General features: G+C 52.9%; 1 protein-coding gene across 4 annotated transcripts in view; it reads right to left on the minus strand.

The window, feature by feature from the left end:
• RPS6KA1 (ribosomal protein S6 kinase A1) overlaps positions 1-18,049 on the minus strand; it is a 44,267-nt gene that overhangs the window by 17,889 nt on the left and 8,329 nt on the right. For 3 of the 4 annotated variants that reach the window (XM_051637805.1, XM_051637807.1, XM_051637804.1), the window contains exons 4-5: positions 16,986-17,030; positions 2,774-2,827 (exon numbers count right to left, since the gene is read on the minus strand). In XM_051637805.1, coding sequence (XP_051493765.1) covers positions 2,774-2,827; positions 16,986-17,030 — 99 coding nt within the window. The remainder of the gene's footprint in view (positions 1-2,773; positions 2,828-16,985; positions 17,031-18,049) is intronic. The other variant, XM_051637808.1, reaches the window with a different exon arrangement.

The raw sequence follows: 18,049 nt of genomic DNA on the forward strand, positions 1-18,049 counted from the left end.
CAGCCCAGGCTGTGCCTCACACACCCACCCTGCCAGCCAGACACCCCCCACCCCAACCTCAAGTGGCACCAGCAGAGACATTCCTGACAGCTTCCCGAGAAAAGCTGGGAGATGCCACTTGGCAGGGAGGTTTCCTCCCAGGGACTCATCTCCCAGTTCAGCAGTCAGGCCTCTGGAGACCAACCCCTGCAGCCCCCTGAGCAGAACAAGCCTCCAGCCCTGAAGCCCTGGGTGCCACCAGGGCTGCACCTCAAGCAGGGAGGTTGGAGCCTGATGATCCTTAAGGTCCCTTCCAACCTGGCCCCTTTCCATGATTCTATGATTCCCTTCTTCCTGAGGCACCACGAAGCAAACTACCCCGAAAGGCAGAGAAAGAAAAGCAACCCAAGACCTCCCTGAACATCCAGCTGGAACCTCATCCCACCTGGATGAGCACCCAGGCCCTGGGCAGCAAGGCAGGGCAGTACTGACCGGGCTGGGGGGTGGGTTGGGGGCGGGCAGGGGTCGGCAGGGCCTGGCCCGGGGTCTCCTCTGCAGCCAGAGGGTCAGGAAGGCGCAGATACGGGGGAGCTTGGGGTCCTTCTCCATCCTCCCCACCCCATCACCAGCACACGGGAACCCCCGCCAGCTCCTGGGAAGCACAGAGGAGTCCTGGGGAAGGAGGGATGGGTCCAGGGAAGCACAAACAGGTCCAAGGAAGCACAAATGGGTCCTAGGGAAGCACAGATGGGTCCAAGGAAGCACAAACAGGTCCAAGGAAGCAGAGATGGATCCTAGGGAAGTAGAGATGGCTCCAAAGAAGCAAGGATGGGTCCAAAGAAGCACGGATGGATCCTAGAGAAGCATAGATGGCTCCAAAGAAGCAGTTATGGGTCCAAGGAAGCACGGTTGGGTCCCAGGGAAGCACAGATGGCTCCAAAGAAGCACGGATGGGTCCAAGGAAGCACAGATGGGTCCCAGAGAAGCACAAATGGCTTCTGAGGAAGCACAACCGGGTCCCAGGGAAACACCAGTGGCTCCAAGGAAGCACAGATGGGTCCCAGGGAAGCACGGATGGGTCCTGAGGGAGCACTGATGGGTTTGAGGATCAGGGAGGCTCCGTGGCTGCACAGACACCCCAGACCCGAGGCTGGCGGATGGAGATGCAGGTGGCTGGAGCCCAGCTGGCAGATGCACAGTGGAAACCAGTGACACAGAGGCAGGCTCAGGCTCCTGCTCCCCAGCAACAGCACTTGTGGTTGGGGCTTTTTTTTTTTGCCCTTTTTTTTTTTCTGTTTTTGCTTTTACAAAACACAATCATTTCACAGCTCCTCATTCACCTTCAGGTTCCCTGGTTCAGGCAAGATGCTGACACAAAACATACGTGGTCCAGTTAATGTGACCTCCATCTAGTGCTGCATGAACCTCATGGCAGGCTGTGAGCTTTGGGGGGTATTTCTAAATGGGGGAATATTCCAAGAAGCCACTTACTCTTTAAAAAGGAAGAGGAAAAAACTCCTGGAACCCCCACAGAAGTCTTGACACCCCCTTGGAAAGTTGCACATCTCTTGGCTCTCACCCTGGCACAGGGATACAGGGTCACCCAGGATGGGAGTCAGGGTGCATGGATCCCATGGGCAAATCCTCTGGCATCACTAGGATCTGCATTTAGTCCTTCATTTGCTTTATGCTGCACATAAAGAACTGCCCTGGGAAGGTCCACATGAAGTATTTTTAAGGGCACCTCCAACACAGACAGCTCCTGAACCCACTGCTGCTCAGATTTATTAGCAGGAGAGAGGAGAGATATCTAGAGGCTTGTTCTGCCTCCTTCCCCTCCAAGCCTGTTCCCCTCTGACCCTTCCATCAGGTCAGGACAGACAGATGTTTTCTTCAGCAAGACCCCAGAGAGGCAGGTAAGAAAGAAACCCCTTGAAATGAGTCAACAGACACCCAGGAGGCAATGAGAAATAACTCTGTCAGCACTGACTTCTGCATCCCCCCAGAGAGTGCAGAGTGTGAAAAGAGGATCTTGGTTTAGACCCAGAGACACAACTTATGACTGTCTGGCCTCCTCCACCCCCATAACGTGCTCTTTGAGACCTGATAATGAAAGAAACAAATGAGTGAACATCAGCAAGGCAGCTGGGCCCAGCTCCACAGGAGCCTCAGGAGCTGGTGAGGTTCAAAGCAAGCAGGTGCCAGCACCAAACAGCCCCGTGCAGCTGCTGAGCACAAGTCCCTGGGAGACTCAGCTCATCCTGACACCTTCCTTCTGCCCCAGCCCCAGTGAAGCAGAAACCATGTCCACAATGTGCCATCCTGCTTGATGTGATCCATAAGCTTCCGAGGAAGCTTTGTGCTGAAGCCCTGCAGGATGCAGCCTGGCAGCTCTCTGCATGTGAGCCCAGCAAGATCTGATAAACCCTGTCCCCACCAAGACAATTCTGCACGTTGTGTTATCAGGCACCCAGCAAGGCAATCAAAAACCAGGCCAGCAGAGCCCGCCCCGGCAGCCTGACAAGATCAGAAGCCACAGGAGACACAAGTGACAGCACGGAAAGGGGGTTGGCGTGGGAGAGGAAGGAGGAGGAGGAGGATGAAGTCAAGTCCAGGATGTCACATGAGCAAGTGAGTAATAGCTGGTTCCTGTCTCAGCAGTCCCACCTGGCCAAGCAGGGGGGAGATGCCCCAGGGTCTGGCTTGCAGAGAGGTCCCTGCCAGCTCCGCTCGCCCCCTCGCACACGTGGGACCATCCACCATGGGACCAACTGTGAACTCAAAGCTCTCTTACCTTGTCTGCCAAGTCCACCAGGTCCTTCTCTATCCAAGTGATGTCTGATTTTGCCTGCGGGACAAGAAATGAGTGTCAGCACAGAGGGGCTGTGAAACCCCGCTCAAGTTTTCCCAAGGAGCTTAGGGAAAGACCAAAGCAGCTGTGCATGGTCAGTGGTGGTGTCCCCCAACCATCACTGCCCAGGATGTGGTTCCAAACTGTGAAAGGCTTTGATCAGCTCTGACGGGTGGTGGAGAAGGACATGGTGCCAGCACTTGGTTACACGTGCTCCCCAAGAACCAGAGCACTGCTGCCAAGGGCAGAGAATTAATTTCTGGCAGGTTGATTAACCCCTAGATCAGATTTTGCTCTCAGCTGGACAAACTCCAAAAGCATCTGATCTGGTAGAGCTGTCCAGGCTGTGCAGGGAAGTTTGGCAGTTCCATGGCAAAGAGGGGGCTGCTCTCCAGGGCCACACTCAGCCTTGCTAAAGCAACCAGGAGGAAGATATTCAAATACCAAACCTCACCACAGCCCTCAAGGGCAGGGCAGGGCCAGCCCAGCTGCTCTGGTCCCTGAGCAGTGTTTGAAATGTCAGTTTATGTTGCCTCAGGGGCCAGGTGAAGTTCTCTGAGCCCTCAGAGGGAGAGAGGCAGAAGCACTCAGAGGCAGCTCAGAAAAGAGCTGCTCCTTAGCAAGCATATGGCTCCTTCTCCCCCAAAAACTCAAGGGAAGAAGGAAGTTTTTGCAAGGCTGGTGCCCAAGCCTGCTGTATTTTTATGACCATACATAGATTTGCCATCACATCTGGGGTCTCTGTCACCTGTTTTTTTAGGTAACAAGCAATGTTTGAATAGAGAAGTCACCCCTGAAAAAAAAAAAATTAAAACAAAATTGGAATTGAAACATTTCCTCCTAGAAGTTCAAGTCTTTGGCTGTGGAGAGAGAGAAGGAGACTTGAGCTGTCACTTCTCTTGTGTCTCTCCAGGCAGTTTGTCAGCAGGAGGGAGCCCTTCGGCACCAGGAAGGTCCTGCAAGGGGAGGCGAAAGTGACATGAAAGCAGGACAGGAACCAGAAGGAAAAACAAACCCCGAGGGAAGAGAGGAGCTGCGTGAAAAGAAGGAGGTTAGAGTTCAGAATTAACTGATTTTCAGCTCCGGAAGGGCTGGATCAGCCCGGGGGGGCCCTGCAGGAGCACCCAGGGGCTCTCTGGGGCTGGGAGAAGGTGCCTGTCCTGGTGCCATCGTGGGAAGCGGATGCTCGCAGCAGCCAGCTGGCACATCTCCCAAAGCCACAACAAAACCCCTTCCCAGAGCCCAAAAGCCATCTCAAAAACCTCAGTGCCCTCTCCTGGGCATCACACCCACCCCCCTGGGAAACCAGCTCCTTCCTTCATGGCTCTGAGGGGCAAACAGGCACCGGGAATGGGGATGGATTGATTTATCTCCAATATACACAGAGCTCTCCACAGGTCCTCACCCCTACCAGAGCAAGACACAGCTCCTGGGAGCTGCCAGCCACCTTCTGACACCCACTGCCTCAGGGGAGGCTGTTTTACATGGATCCCTGCATCCCTGGGAAATGATATTTGCTCCCAGAAAATTTAAGGAGCCCCCTGGACACCTTCCAAGTCTGAGCTCAGGTCAGAGGAGGAGACAACTTCTGAACTTCCCAACGCTGCACAGGTGGCTTAGTCACCCTAGATCAGGGGCAGGAACATACATATGGGTCAGGTTGGGTTTTTTCCCCCCAACACCAAGTTCAGAAGTCCTCTTCTCTACTTTTCCCCCCCCTTTTATGTTTTTTGAGGAAGGATTTTACAAACCAGAAGCCAAGAGACAGGTTTGTTTTTGCTCACATTTTGTCACTTAGCTGCTTGAGACAGTCACATCAAAATGCAAGGAGAAGAAGGGAAAAAAAAAACCAACAACCCTGCAAGAGCTAGAAACAGATCACACTTTTGGCATTTTGCTTCCTATTCATCAACAACTAAGCAGAAGCTGTTTTAATTTCTGTTGCTTCAACACATGCTCTGGTCCCAAAACACTCCCAAAATTCTGGCAGCACCTAGAAAAGCCTCTGCTCAGAAAGCAGCTTTACCATCAGAAATGCCTTTTCTGAAAGAGAAGTTGTTAAGCAGAGCTGGGGAAGATCTGACTCTGCAAGGTCAGGCAACTCCTCAGCTCCTGGGGTCCTGCAGAAGAGACAAGAGCAGAGTCCTGAGGGCAGAGCAGATATTTGAGCAGCTAGGAACTTGCCTCCTGGATCCTTGGCTTGGTGCGGAAGAGGAGCCTCAGCATCTCCAGAGCTTCCAGCTGCTATTCTCCCATACTTTGCAAACTGGCTTCCAAAGCCAGGGCACCCTGCAGCAGCACCCAGAGCAGCAAGAGAACCCCCAGGGTAGTAGTTACATCACTGGGATGTATTTTGGGAGTTTTTTGCTGAAAGGAAACTGTGGTTTGGTTTGGGGAAATTGCACTGCGTGGCGATGGCTGCACAGACCCAGCAGCCAGATGAAAACACTGGCTGGTTGGAGGGGTGCTCAGCCATGGCTCCTTCCATCAGCAAATCTCAGCAGGCTTTTCAGGAGGCTCAGTATAGTCCCCCCTGTCACAGACAGGAAAAGAGGCAGAGAAAGAGCAGTTTCAGTCACCACACCAGGCAAGAAATGGGGTGTGTGGAACTTTCTTCCCCAAAGTTACAGCACAAATGCTGAGGCCAGCACAAATATTCTCCCTGTAGGATCAGCTGAACTGCAGGTCTGCAGGGAAGGGGCTGGAGGAGGCACCTCCTGCACCCTCCCCTGGCTCATCCCTGCCCTGTGTCAGAGTCCCCACCTGCTCCTCTGCTGGGGCAGGGCTTTGGGACACTGCCAGGCCCCACGGGAGGGCTGCACACTGTGCACAATCCTGCCCACTGGTGCTGGGCTCAGCTACAGCACCGTGACCCTGTCCCTGCACAGTGTCCCTGCATAGTGACCCTGCACAGTGACCCTGCTCCTGCACAGTGACCCTGCCCCTGCACAGGCAAAGGCCACTGTAAGAGCACAAACCTCCCTGGTTTCACTCTCTGCTCCTGAGAGAAGGGACCAGAACCAGACACCCAGGTGACAATCCCAGTATAAGGTGACAAACCTACAGCAAGAAGCACAGCCCAAAGGAAGCTGTGGCGCCAGCAGCTGCGTGTGGAGGGGCAGGTTGTGGGGCTGAGGGACACATGGGCTGAGCCACCAACCCTCCTCCATCCCACCAACCCTCCTCCATCCCACCAACCCACAGCCCGACGGGGCCCGGGGGAGCTTGATGATTTTAGGGCAGAATGAAGTTTCTTCTCAGACTTCTTCCCTATTTTTGAAAAGCAAAAAAGTTGGGTCCTGGGAGAAAGGAGATGCTGTCTGAGCAGCCAGATGCTGGCACTGAAGTGCCAAGAACCTGTTTGTGAGCTCTGCCTGAACCTGCTGACTCTGGCACATCAGTCCTAGGAGAGATGATCCCCAAATCCAGCAGTGCCAGACAAAAATGATTCCCAGTGCCCAGTTTAAAGATGCTGTAATGCAAAGCTGGGGCAGCAGACAAGACCCCAGGGCTAAGCTCTGGCAAGTCCCAACATCAGCTCCATGAAGCAGGACACTTGGCAGCCTGAGGGATGTAAAGCAGAATAAGCCTTTGGCTCCAGCCAGGATCCAGTTACATCCCAGTGAGCACTGGGAACAGCAGTGGGGAGGGAAGGAGAAGGGTTTCACAGACAAGAAGGTGATGGTGTGAAGCTCTCAGGGCAGCTGCTGTCACATCCAAACACTTTGGCAGTGGGACTGGTGCCCCCGTGTCTCAGCAGAGGTCTCAGCTGCTGGCCAGGAAGCCCTGGATGAAGGAGACTTCAGAGCCCTCCAGCACAGGCTGCTGGTGGCCTCAGGAGGGGAAGTTTCACACTCCTGAGCTTGTGCATGGAGTTACCTCATGTAACCTACTCCAGAGCAAGGATCTCCCTGCAGAGCAGCAGCTCCTGCCCTGGAGGGAGCCTGGAATAAATGGGAAGCAGGAGATGCCACAGACTTGGGGAGGAAGCGACTTGGCTTTTTGCTGCTGTAAAGAGCAGAGAGAGGCAGAGGCTGCTCTGTCTGGAACCTTTTTTTTTTTTTTCATGTGGTGGTTCTCAAAAAGGGGAACAAACAAAGCAAAGAAACCTCCCCAGCCACTGCCTGCCCTCCTGCACAGGCCTTATTTGGGCAAGGCTGACGGTTGGTCCCGTTTGCAAACAAAGACTTGGCCAGAACCATGTCCTTTTGTCTGCACTTCCTCAGTGGTTCACCCCTGGGTCTCTTGGGAGCCTCCAGCCTGAGAAATCCTGAGGGACATTTGTCCCTGAGCAGCACCCTTCTCCCTTGAGCAAAGACACCCCTGAGCAGCAAAGCAAAGGGCTTCAGCTTGTGGTGCTGGTGTCTGAACAGACCCACAGCCAGCAGGGAGGAAGGACTGGACCTGTTTGGAGAGAAGGGATGGAGAGAAGGGACCGTGCCTCAGGGCAGAGTGGTTTCAGCACAAGAAGAGCTGCCCACAGCACGGGATGGCTGCACCAGCAGCTGCAGGTTTTCACTCACTCTGTTGCCATCCACGACTTCCAGGAAAGCCCAGTGGGTGACGTCGCTCACCCCCACAAGAAACTTGCCCTTGGAGCCTGGTCTGGAACTGCTCCAGGACTCCCCTGGGAGCTGAGAAGTGTCACCCTGTTCTTGGGAGACAGGCATGTCCTGCACGGGGCAGGGTCCCCACCAGGAGCAAGGGCAGAGCAGCAAGTGCTGCTGCGCCGGGTGGAGCAGGAAGGAGATGTTTCCTGACCTGCCACTCACTATGGCTTTAAAGAGCAGCTGAAAGCAGCAGAACAGCCCAGCAGAAGGTTTTGTGAGATCCTCCTGATTTCATCCAAATGCTTAAGTTAAAAAAACAAACCAAAACAAACAAACAACAAAACACCACAAAAACAACCCACCAAACACCTAGGAGAATGAAAGAGTTTCACTCCATCTCATTAAGCAGACACTGCAGCCCCAAGGTTGTGTTCCAAGATTAAACACCAAAGCCACCTCTCTCATGCTTACAGGTACCACAAAGCAAAAACCAATCACAGCAGATTTAAAAAACTCTCTGCCCAAGAGGAGACTCTGTCCTGTTCTCCTGCACATGTTCCAACAGGTTGAAGCCCAGCTGCCTTCCCTCCCAGGTATGAAACCCTGCAGGCTCCCTGTTTTCCCACCCCAGCATCAGCCCAACAGGGCTGCCTGCTCAAAGCAAAGCTCTGACCAACCTTACATGGCATTAGGTAAGTCAGGGTAGTTTTGCTTGGCACATCCATGCCCACATCTGCAAAATGTCAGGGGAAAAAAAGAGACCAGACCTCTCACTCGAGCTCCTCAGCTACTTCCAGCCACACTTGGAGCAGGAAAAGCTGGAATTCAGTACTAGGTGTTTTATATGAAGGGAAGAGCTGAGTCCATGCTCCTGTAAGACATCAAAGAATCAGCAACAGCTTTTGCAGGAGGAGCATCAATGCTTGGGGTCACTGAGCCTAAAAGAAGAGGGAGATTCTCAGAGCAATCTAAGAGGATCTGTAGGGAAGGAGAGGCTGGTCCCTCACGCTGAACAAGAACATGCTGTGTGGACAGACAAAAGCCCAGGGAGGCAGCTGAGGCCAGGGGAGGCAGGGCTCCCTGAGGGGCTGCTGTGAAGGGACAAGTTCTGGACAAAGTCACTTCTCCAAACACAGCTACAGGGCACCCGAGACTTCGGCAACTGGAACTTCCCGATAAGTGGATAAGGCTGGGGGTGGATTCCTGGCAGGAGCTCTGGTGCTTGAGGTTTGCAGGAAGGGATTACTGAGAGGGAACACGGCAGAAGAGGCACGTTTCACCCTGCACCATCTCCAAGGACTGTTTTGGTGGTGTCCTGAAAAACCAAACAAAAATGGGGGAGGGAGAAGAAACCCAGCAGGGCACAGGGAGCCCGGCACAGCGAGGCTGTTGGTAACGCTGGTGCCTGGAAATCCTCCAAGCACAAACACTCACAGGACCAAAACAGCTGGGAGAAGTGAACAGCCAACTCCATCCTGGCATGGATAATGCCAGGAACCTCCCTCTGTATGGCTTAACCCAAAAGCCTTTGGCTCCGAGCATCCTACAAGCACTTTGCTGCCTTCCTTGGGGTGATTCTGTGATCCCCCTCCACTCAGGAAGCCAAAAGTGGTGTAAAATTAATCTGGTCACCCTTGGGAAGGACTCTGCTGCCACTCTGAGCAGGGATCTTGGCTCCCTGTAATGGGGGTTACAAGCAAATCCCTAAGAAGGGAAAACTCAGCCCAAGCTAGTGTGGTTTTACCCTGTTAGATGGAACAGTTCCACCCCTTTCGGGCCTCCTCCTCTCACCAGCAAGTTCACTTGTGGGGGAAAAAAAAGTGATCCACATCACCAAAGTGACTGGTGTGGGTGTCTGCAGGGATGGGACAGGCTGTGTCACCCCAAAGGGGTGGGTGCCCAGGGGACCCTGCCAGCCTGGGCACTGCTCCTCCTCGAGCAGACTCCAGCAGGTGGCACTCAGAGCATCATTAACACCCAAAACGTGTTTCTGTGCTGAAACAGGAGGGTGAGAGCCAAAAGGACCCATTTCATAAACACCCATGTCATAACCACCTCGGTGGGGAGATTCAGCATCTCTAAACCAGGGGGATCTAGGAAATGGTCACGGGATGAGATGTTTCCTCAGGCAAAGCCAGAAGGCAGAAGGTGGCCTCAGACCTGCCAGGGCAAGACAAGCCCTTCTGGTTCACACCATCCATTGTGACCTCTTGTAACCCACCTCATTTGACCAGGAGCACCAAGATATCTGCTTTATGGGTGCTCTGTGGGATGGAGGGAGCAGGGAGGCCCAGGCACAGGCATCCCCTCACACTCCCCGTTCTCCTCCCAAGCTCCTGGCTCTCTCCAGGGGCATTCTGGCACCAGATCCTGGGAGATTATTTTTCTTTAAAGAACTGAAATAAAATCTCTCCACCCTTTCCAGGCACTACAAGCCACAGCTGGCCAGGATCAGCTGACAATGAGCAGCTTGGGCTCAAGATACAAGCTCAGGCAAAACATCTTCCCAAACCCCAGTGAGACCTTCTGATAGCTCTGCAGGACTTTGCACCCTGGTGAAACCAGATGCCAGAGAGGAAAACACCTTTAACTGCCAGGAGATAAGGAACTACTTAATTACGCAGCTTTTACAGAACAAATTAGTCTCCATTTAGAAAGTGCAAAGGATCCTGCCTCCCCCTCCTGCAGCCCTACACACATTTCCCAGCAAGGAGGAAAGGTCCACTCAGCAAATTCAGAACAACTTAGGCTTTGATGGTGGTGAAACCAGGATACCACGGCCCAGGCTTTTCTAAATGAAGAATATTTCTCTTGGGAACCAGCATTAAAGCACTATCGTCCATCTAGGAACGCTGCAGTTTTGCTGCTTTCAGTACAGAAGATGCAAACTCTTCCTAACCGAGTCATAAAACACAAACAGCAGTTTCAGAACGAGAACCCAGACTTGTTTGCTGCCCCTGGAGTTCCCGTGGGCTGTGGAAACTATTCTCTATCACAGGAACGCAGGAATTCCATCCTCCTCCCACAGCACACATGCTGCTGCTGGCTCTTTTCTGGTTGCAAGACACATGAAAAGCGAGCTCAGGACTTGGGGGAAGTCTTTGCTTGGTACCTACCACGTTATGTGGGACACCCAGCTCCCTCCCTCCCTCCGGGGAGGACACACGTGGGAGATACGACCAGAGAAAAGCGATCCTCATGTTTTCAGGGGGGCTCTGAACTTTATCAGTGTTTTTTTTTTTAAGAAAAACAAACAACACATCCAAAACACACCCTGAGCTGTGACCAGCACCCCAGTGAGCGTGCACAGGACGAGCACCTGCTGTAGCAAAGCACAACTCCTCATTTAATGCTGGTAACACACACTCCGGCTCAGCCTCCCAGACGTCACAGCACGGGAATCACAGGCACCTGAACCCTGGGAATAACATACTTTGCCCTTTTCCCCTCAGATACAAAACCGTGCTGTTTAAGGAGCTTTTTTTCCCCCTGTTCTGTCCCTCTGGGGATTCCCGGGATCCTCCTGGTGCTGCTGCACAGAGTTCCCCCAAAGGCCACCGCTGACCCGTCCCGCTGCAGAGCCACCACCCCCTGGAAGCAGCCACTGCCGATCCCCCCCCATCCAGAACCAGGCCAGCCCGACCCCCCAGGTTAAGCACACCTCCCTGGTGGCAAGGAAATCAATACACCACCTCTCAGAGGGCTTAGGGGAGCACAAAGAGATGGTGTTCAACATCTGTTGGGAATTCCCAGAGCCAGACCAGAACCTCTGCTGAGACCGAGGTTTCGAGTACAAACGAGGGATTAAACACCCTCATTTTCCCTATCCCATGGGGTGGCATTTCCCAGACTCCAGGACTGGCAAGAGAAGGAGCTGGATTTCACATTGGGAAACCTTCTGCCTCAGAGCGTGGTGGCAAGGACATCAGCTGGAGTTTCAGTGGGCAAAGCCTCCATCTCCCACATCCTGGAGGCATCCTTGGGATGCAGCCAGTGGCTTTTCCTAAGGGAAAAGAGTCTCTAAGAGATAGCTGGGATTATCCTTCCTGGATGATTCCCAGCCCTGGACAGGCAGCACAGTGCAAGCAAGGGGGAAAAGAAGTGATTGCAGCTTCACCTGGAGTTATGGAGGGAATTTAGTGCTGGTGTTCAAATGAGGCTTTGGTTTTCCAATGACTTGTGAAGCTGCAGGAGCTGCCGAGGGCTGGAGCGTGCAGAGAGAGTCCTGGGTCAGCACCTGAGCCAGGGACCCCCCCAGCAAACTCAGCCAAGGGGACTCAAAGCTCCCAGTTGCCCCACTGACATGCTCCAGAGAGCCAAGCCCCCTCAGACCCCTTGAAAAGCCAAATGTGACTTCTTTGATTTGAGCTCTTGGTCCTCTTTGGCACCAGCCTGCGCTGCTGTCCCTGCCACAAGGAGCTGCCACCACCACGTCCCCAGGGGAGGTGGCTCTTCCATCCCCCTGGGGAAGCACCAGCACAGCTCTGCCCTTGCTCATTCCTGGGTCCACAAAGACCTTGACTTGGGTCAAGGGTCCACCCACGTCCTTGGTGCCCCAGCTCAGCCAGCCAGGACAAACCCAGCCACGGAGGATCCTCTGCCTTGCTCCAGGCTCAGGAACCCCTGAACTCTGATGGGCAGATGGATGACACCAGTCTCCCCCAGGTACACCACACAATAAAAGGTATTTTTTTTCCCCAGTAAAAGAGGTTTTCTGGAGACAGAGCTTGAGTTTCTGTTCACCCACAAGGGGAATGGAAATGGAAGAGAAGAAACCGGAGCCGTTTGCTGGGTCGGCAGGGCTGCTCCAGCACTGCTCACCAGCTCTGCTGCATTCCTCCTGAGCCAGTCCTGTAAACTGACCCCTCTTCAATTATTCATTAGAGTCTGCAGCTCATCAGAGACTCTGCTGCTCAAACAGGCATTTGTTTTGTTTTTTTTTTCCTCTTTCAAGAGCTCAGAGCTCACTGTTAACCATCACCCAGCCCTGCCAAGGGCAAAGAGGAACACTCCAGGCAGCTGTCAGGACTACACTGAAACCAAACTGCTTGAAGACTCCAGTGGACCAGCTGGAGCTGCCAGTTCAGACCAGGAGCTTCACCCTGACAGCCTGAACAAGGGGAATGTCAGGAGAACAGCCATGGCTGCAGCCAGTCACAGACTCACAGAGTGGTCGTGGTTGGAAGGAACCTCTGGAGATCAACCAGTCCAAGCCCCCCTGCTAGAGCAGGATCCCACAGGAACATGTTCCAGGAGGCTTTGGAATGTCTCCAGGGATGAAGACTCCACAACTTCTCTGGGCAGCCTGTCCCAAGGCTCTGTTACCCTCACAGAAGTTTTTCCTCATGTTTACTTTGACCCTCTTGTGCTCCAGTTTGTGTCCACTGTTCCTTGTCCTGTCACTGCACACTGCTGAGAAGAGACTGGTCCCATCCTCCTGACCCCCTTCCTCTGCCGGAGGAGCATGAGGACCTTCCAGTTCATGGCTGGAGGTCAGAGCAGGATTCCTCAGCAGCCTGCAGGAAAACTGCTCCAGCTATGCCCAGTTTGCAAGTGGGAGTGAGGAACTGGGCTCCAGTCCCTCAGCAGGTGCAGGAGGACTTGAGCAAAGCCAAGAACCAGCCTGATTCCAACACACAGCTGCTACTGAACCACACTGAGTGGCACTGAGCTGTCACAGGTGACAACCCTGCTTCCTCCAGCTCATTCCAAAGAATTCCAGCTCAGAGCTCTGGTTGCAACTGGCTTTTGTCATCCCTAAATGTTCCATTCCAAACAACACTGACTAATGTTCACCCTGGTGATGCATTTCCCTGGCTAGAAGTGCCACGTCCAAGGTTCCTGCCTTGAGCTTCCCTTGCAGGAGATGCTGCAGGGAAGGAGCTTTCTGCAGGCTTTACCCTGTCAGGACACAAGGACAGATCATCAGAAGCTGTACAAGTCTGGCTCCCTCTCCACTGCATTCCCACCATGGTTTTGCTGCCTCCAGCAAGGCTCAGCCTCAGCAGGTGGGGCACCTCAGGCCTGGTGTGAGCATATCAAGCCTCTGCTCTGGTCTCAAAGGTCTCTTTTATGGTGCAGAGCAGAGCTGGAGGAGGTTACTCATTCACCTCCCTGGTTCTCACTGTGCACTGTGATTATCACCCAAGAACAAGCTGATCAGCACTCCCAGCCTGCACTACCTCCTGAGAGAGTGGGCACACAGCACTGCAAATCCATTCCTCTACTCTTCATTATCAAGTGATTTCACTAATTGGGTGTTGCACTTCCATGCATAATTCCTCACACTTGGCACCTCTGGGGAGTACGAGCTCACCTCTCAGCCAAGCTGGCTGCAAAACCCCAATTACACCAGCTTCCATTTTTCCACTGAATTCAAGCCTCCCCCAACCACATCAGCTGTAGGAGATGCTTCTCTCAGTGTCAGCCCAGGCTGTGACAAAAGAAACAGAACAGGAAGAAAAAAAGCCCTGAAAAGCAGTGGATTACCAGGACAGCTGTCCTGCTCCTCCACCACCAACAGGAACATGAAGGAGCAGTTCTTCTGCTCAGCATCCAGCAGATGCTGCACCAAAACCTTGCACCAACTGAACTGAACCAAAAGCCAAACTTCTTCCCAAAGCCAACATCAATTGTAAACAGGGTGAAACTCCACACCAGAGAGGAGAGGAAAAGACAAAAGCCACCCTTGGGGAAGGCTCCTGTTCAGCCCAAAGTTGGATTAGCCATCTGGTTTTAGGGATGTGGCCAGCATTGCCTGGCAGATTGCAAAGTCCTACAGCAGGGACACACTGGGAACATTCAGATGAGCAAGGATTCAGGCACGAGCAATCTAGGATTGTGCTAGATTGTGTCAGGAATGGGGCTGGATTGGAATTCCTATGGAATGCTGTCAGGATGGCCCTGACTGCAGACCCAGGCTCCTTTCCCTGTGCCCATGCAACGGGAGGCAGAGGCTCCCCACAGCTCTCTGCCCAACCTGTAGGATCTTGCAGGCATCTCCAAGATACTCAGATAAACACAGGGAGGTTTGGTGCTTGCAGGGACTTGTGTGCCACGGTTCTTCTTGAAAGGTGGGAATCCACAGAGGAATAAAAGCCACAAGAAGTTGTGAAATGCACCAGCTGTCCTGGGCAGGAAGCTGAGGAGCTACAAAGGCAGCTAGAAACTACCAGATCACAGCTTGCCTGGCCCAAAATGTCCCCTTGCTACCTCTGCACTGACCATGTCATCACTTCTGATGCCAAAGACCCTCACGTGCAGGAGGTGAGAGGACGACAGAGGCATTAGTCTGCATCAGTCTTCTACCACCAGCTGGGAAGTTCCCAACTCTTTTGAGGAACTCTTGGGATTTCCTCCTTTGCAAAGCCTTTGGTTATTGTCCAGGCAAATACTGATGGTACTTCTGGCAACATCCCAGTGATGGGGACAGGGAAGGGACAGCACTTCTGTGTGGGTGTTGAGTAATCGCCACAGTTGCTGCTTGAGGCTATTTTTAGAAGAGATCACAGAATTAGCTGCAAAAGGAGAAGAAAACCTAGAATGAAGGTGCCTCTTCCTCTCACAGCTCTTCACACAGCAGGGATCCTGAGTAACCTTCAGCTTGGGAATAGCCAACCTCAGATCTTCACTGCCACTTACTTTTGCTCCTTTAGTGCTTTTTGTAGGTAGAACCAGTGCCAGAAGCTGCTGCTGACGATGTGTACCCCCAAATTAACAACAGAACCACACAGATATTCAGTGTGCTGCCTGCTTCCCCCATCTGCAGCACCAGGAGTGCCAGAGTCTGCCCTGAAGTTGAAGGAATCTGTTTATAGGAGGGATTTTGTTTGTCCGAGCTGGTAGCAAACGTTCCTCGTACAAACATGGAAAAGGAGAGGGAGGTTATTTCAGGAGAGAGGAGCAGGGCTCCACGGGGCCAAAAGATCCCGAAAATGGGATTGTCAGACACTGCTCCCAGGCATTTTGGCCACAGGCCTTGGAAAAGTGCAGAGCAGGACACCTGCAGGCAGCACTGGGCTCGTGGTCTCCCTGCTGGGGGATGTTGGGTGATCTACCTGCTGCTCTGCCCCAGCTCCCCACCTGCCCAGGGACTTCACCTCCCTGTCCCTCAGGGGGACAGACAGAGCAGCAACAAAAACCCCAAGGATTTTTTGGCCTCTAATGCCTGATCTTTCTTATGGGGCTGCAGCCACAGATGAAACCAGCCAGAGTTTGCCCCAGTGATGCCCTTCAAAGAAAAAATAATCTTCCATTATTTCTCAAGAAACATCCTTCAGCTGCTCTTCCAGGAGGGCAGATTAGCCAAGTGTTTGGAGATGAAAGAGGCAGAGTCTCAAGTCTTGGAAGTCCAGCTGGAATCCAACCTGAAGAGAGACAGCTTATTTTTTTTCCCCATGCCAGAGCTGGAGGCACAGTGAAGAACCAGAACCCCGACTCTCAGGGGAGGGAAGTGCAGAGTCTCACTGACCTGAGTTCATCTGACCCAGGCCAGATTTCTTTGCAGGCCACTGGAAAAATGCCAGTCCAGCAACTGGGACAGAAATACAAAAGAGGTAGTTGAGACACAACTGCAATGCTAGAAGTCCAGCAAGTTCCTGGCAAGGAACTGGCTGAAAAGTAGACAATTGGTTTTTAGGTTTAAACTGCTTTTACTAAAAATACAACAGCAACCAACTGGAAAACCAGCCCAAGAAGCCCCCGTGGCCTCTAGCACAGACAATGATTCAGAGACACTAACTGCTACAGGGCACTCACTGAGGGTGAGGACAAGCTCTTGACAACCTGTTCAGCAAGGTCTCCCAAGCCAAATCAAACACCTTGTGTCATTCTTCACAGTCATAGGGTGTAGGTATCAGAAAAGGAAATCCTGAAAGGCTTATGAGTTCAAGGCACTGATATGGCTCTTCTGCCCTGTCTTGCAGAACAGAGAAGTACAGGCACAGTTAGGGAATAATCATGGTAACATCATCAGTCCTTGGCCTCCTACTTGGAGAAATCAATCACATCAGAGAAATCAAATCCTCCAACACCATGATGCTCATGTGTGGGGCAGGAAGAGCTTCAGGTGGCTGAAGAGGTCTAGCAGATTAAAACCCTGGCCCAAACCACAGAAGACAGCAGCTCATTTCCCTCTGCTGATGTTCACAGGGGTGCAAGAGGCAACCTGACAGCAAAGCTTCCCCCAGCCCCACCAAGGAATGAAAGAAACAGATACCAGGGGCTCAGCAAGGGCAGCTGTGCCAAAACCAGCAAGTACTCCTGTATTTCTCATCCCATCTGGCAAGATCACAACCCAGAGAAGGGTGTAAACACAGCACTGAAACACCCCCCGGGGACTTGTGCTTCTCCACGATGGCCTCCAGTCCATCTCCTGTGTGCTGGACTCTGTGGCCCTTTGGGAAACTTTCCAGACATCTTTGGATGACCAAAAGGACAGGAAGACATTCCTCTTCCTCTACTCCATCCCTTACACTGCACTCAACCAGATTACAAAGCAGCAGTTTACAGGATTCAAGAAGAGCCATCCCTGACTCCTTCCCTCAGCCAGCTCCCACCCCACTGCTCAGAGGGGTGACCAAGACAGAACTTCAGAGCCTTTTTACCTTGGCTGGAGGATTCCCACCTTCTTCTGGAGCAGCCTGCCCGTTCTGAAAAGGAAAAGAACCTGCCATTAGCACATGCCAGGCATGGGATGGCTCCTTACCCCCCTTACAAAGGCTGTTGGCTTTGAGAGCCCTTCGTGAGGCCAGAGAGGGGAGGGTGTCACTTCTGGGCATGGCACAAGGTGGATGAACACTCCCCATACATCATGGGGATGCTTTCTGCTAAGAGGGAAATAACTTGTTTCAAGAGAAATCTCTTGTTCAAACTCTCCACACTCCCCACAGGTGAAATTAGGGCTCTTAGACACCAACTATTGCCTGTGGGGTGAAGCCCCCCCCCCAACTCCTTGGGCAGGGGTCTCCAGGGTGGTGGGTGCAGGAGTCTGCAGCAGGAGCTGCAGAAACAGCTCTAGAGCCACAACCCTGTGCACCTCCCACACGCCCTCCACCATTCCCCTGGGACCCCTGGGAGGTGCCAGCAGAGGAGATCAATGAAAGCAGCTCCAGGGTGCAGCTACCAGCCATTTTGCCACGACGTTGGCTTTAATACCAACATTTATCAGTTATTTATTACCCTCATCCCACTGCAGGAAATAAGCCACACTGCTCCAGGCCACCCTGGCCCTCCAAGCCCAGCTGGTGCTGCTGGAGCTGTGTACAAAGTCACCTGGAGCAGGATCAGCCAGTCCTGCCCAGCACTGACCCAAAGCCCTGCCAGGTTGAGCACAGCTCCATGCCTGGAGGAGGCAGCAGGAGCAGAAGCAGGTCAGGTTTACTCAGACACAGATAAGCAGAGCAGGATAAGCACACACAAAAGGTTTTCTGCAAACTGTGGAGACAAACAAGGGCAAGATTTTGCTTTAACATCTGAGCTACAGTCTCAGGCTAACCAAAAATGATGGAATTCCTCCCTTGTTTTGGCAGAAAAAGGCCAATTTATTCACTCCTCTTTAGATGGTTCAAGAGAAAAGCTGCAATGCAATTGTGCCTCAGCCTGCAACTCTCAGTTGAGTGCCAGGAATCTAAAAGAAACAAAGCAAGCTCCTTCCCTAGAGAAGCAAGGG

The sequence above is a fragment of the Apus apus genome, chromosome 21 (assembly GCF_020740795.1).
Source record: "Apus apus isolate bApuApu2 chromosome 21, bApuApu2.pri.cur, whole genome shotgun sequence".
Classification (NCBI taxonomy): domain Eukaryota; kingdom Metazoa; phylum Chordata; class Aves; order Apodiformes; family Apodidae; genus Apus; species Apus apus.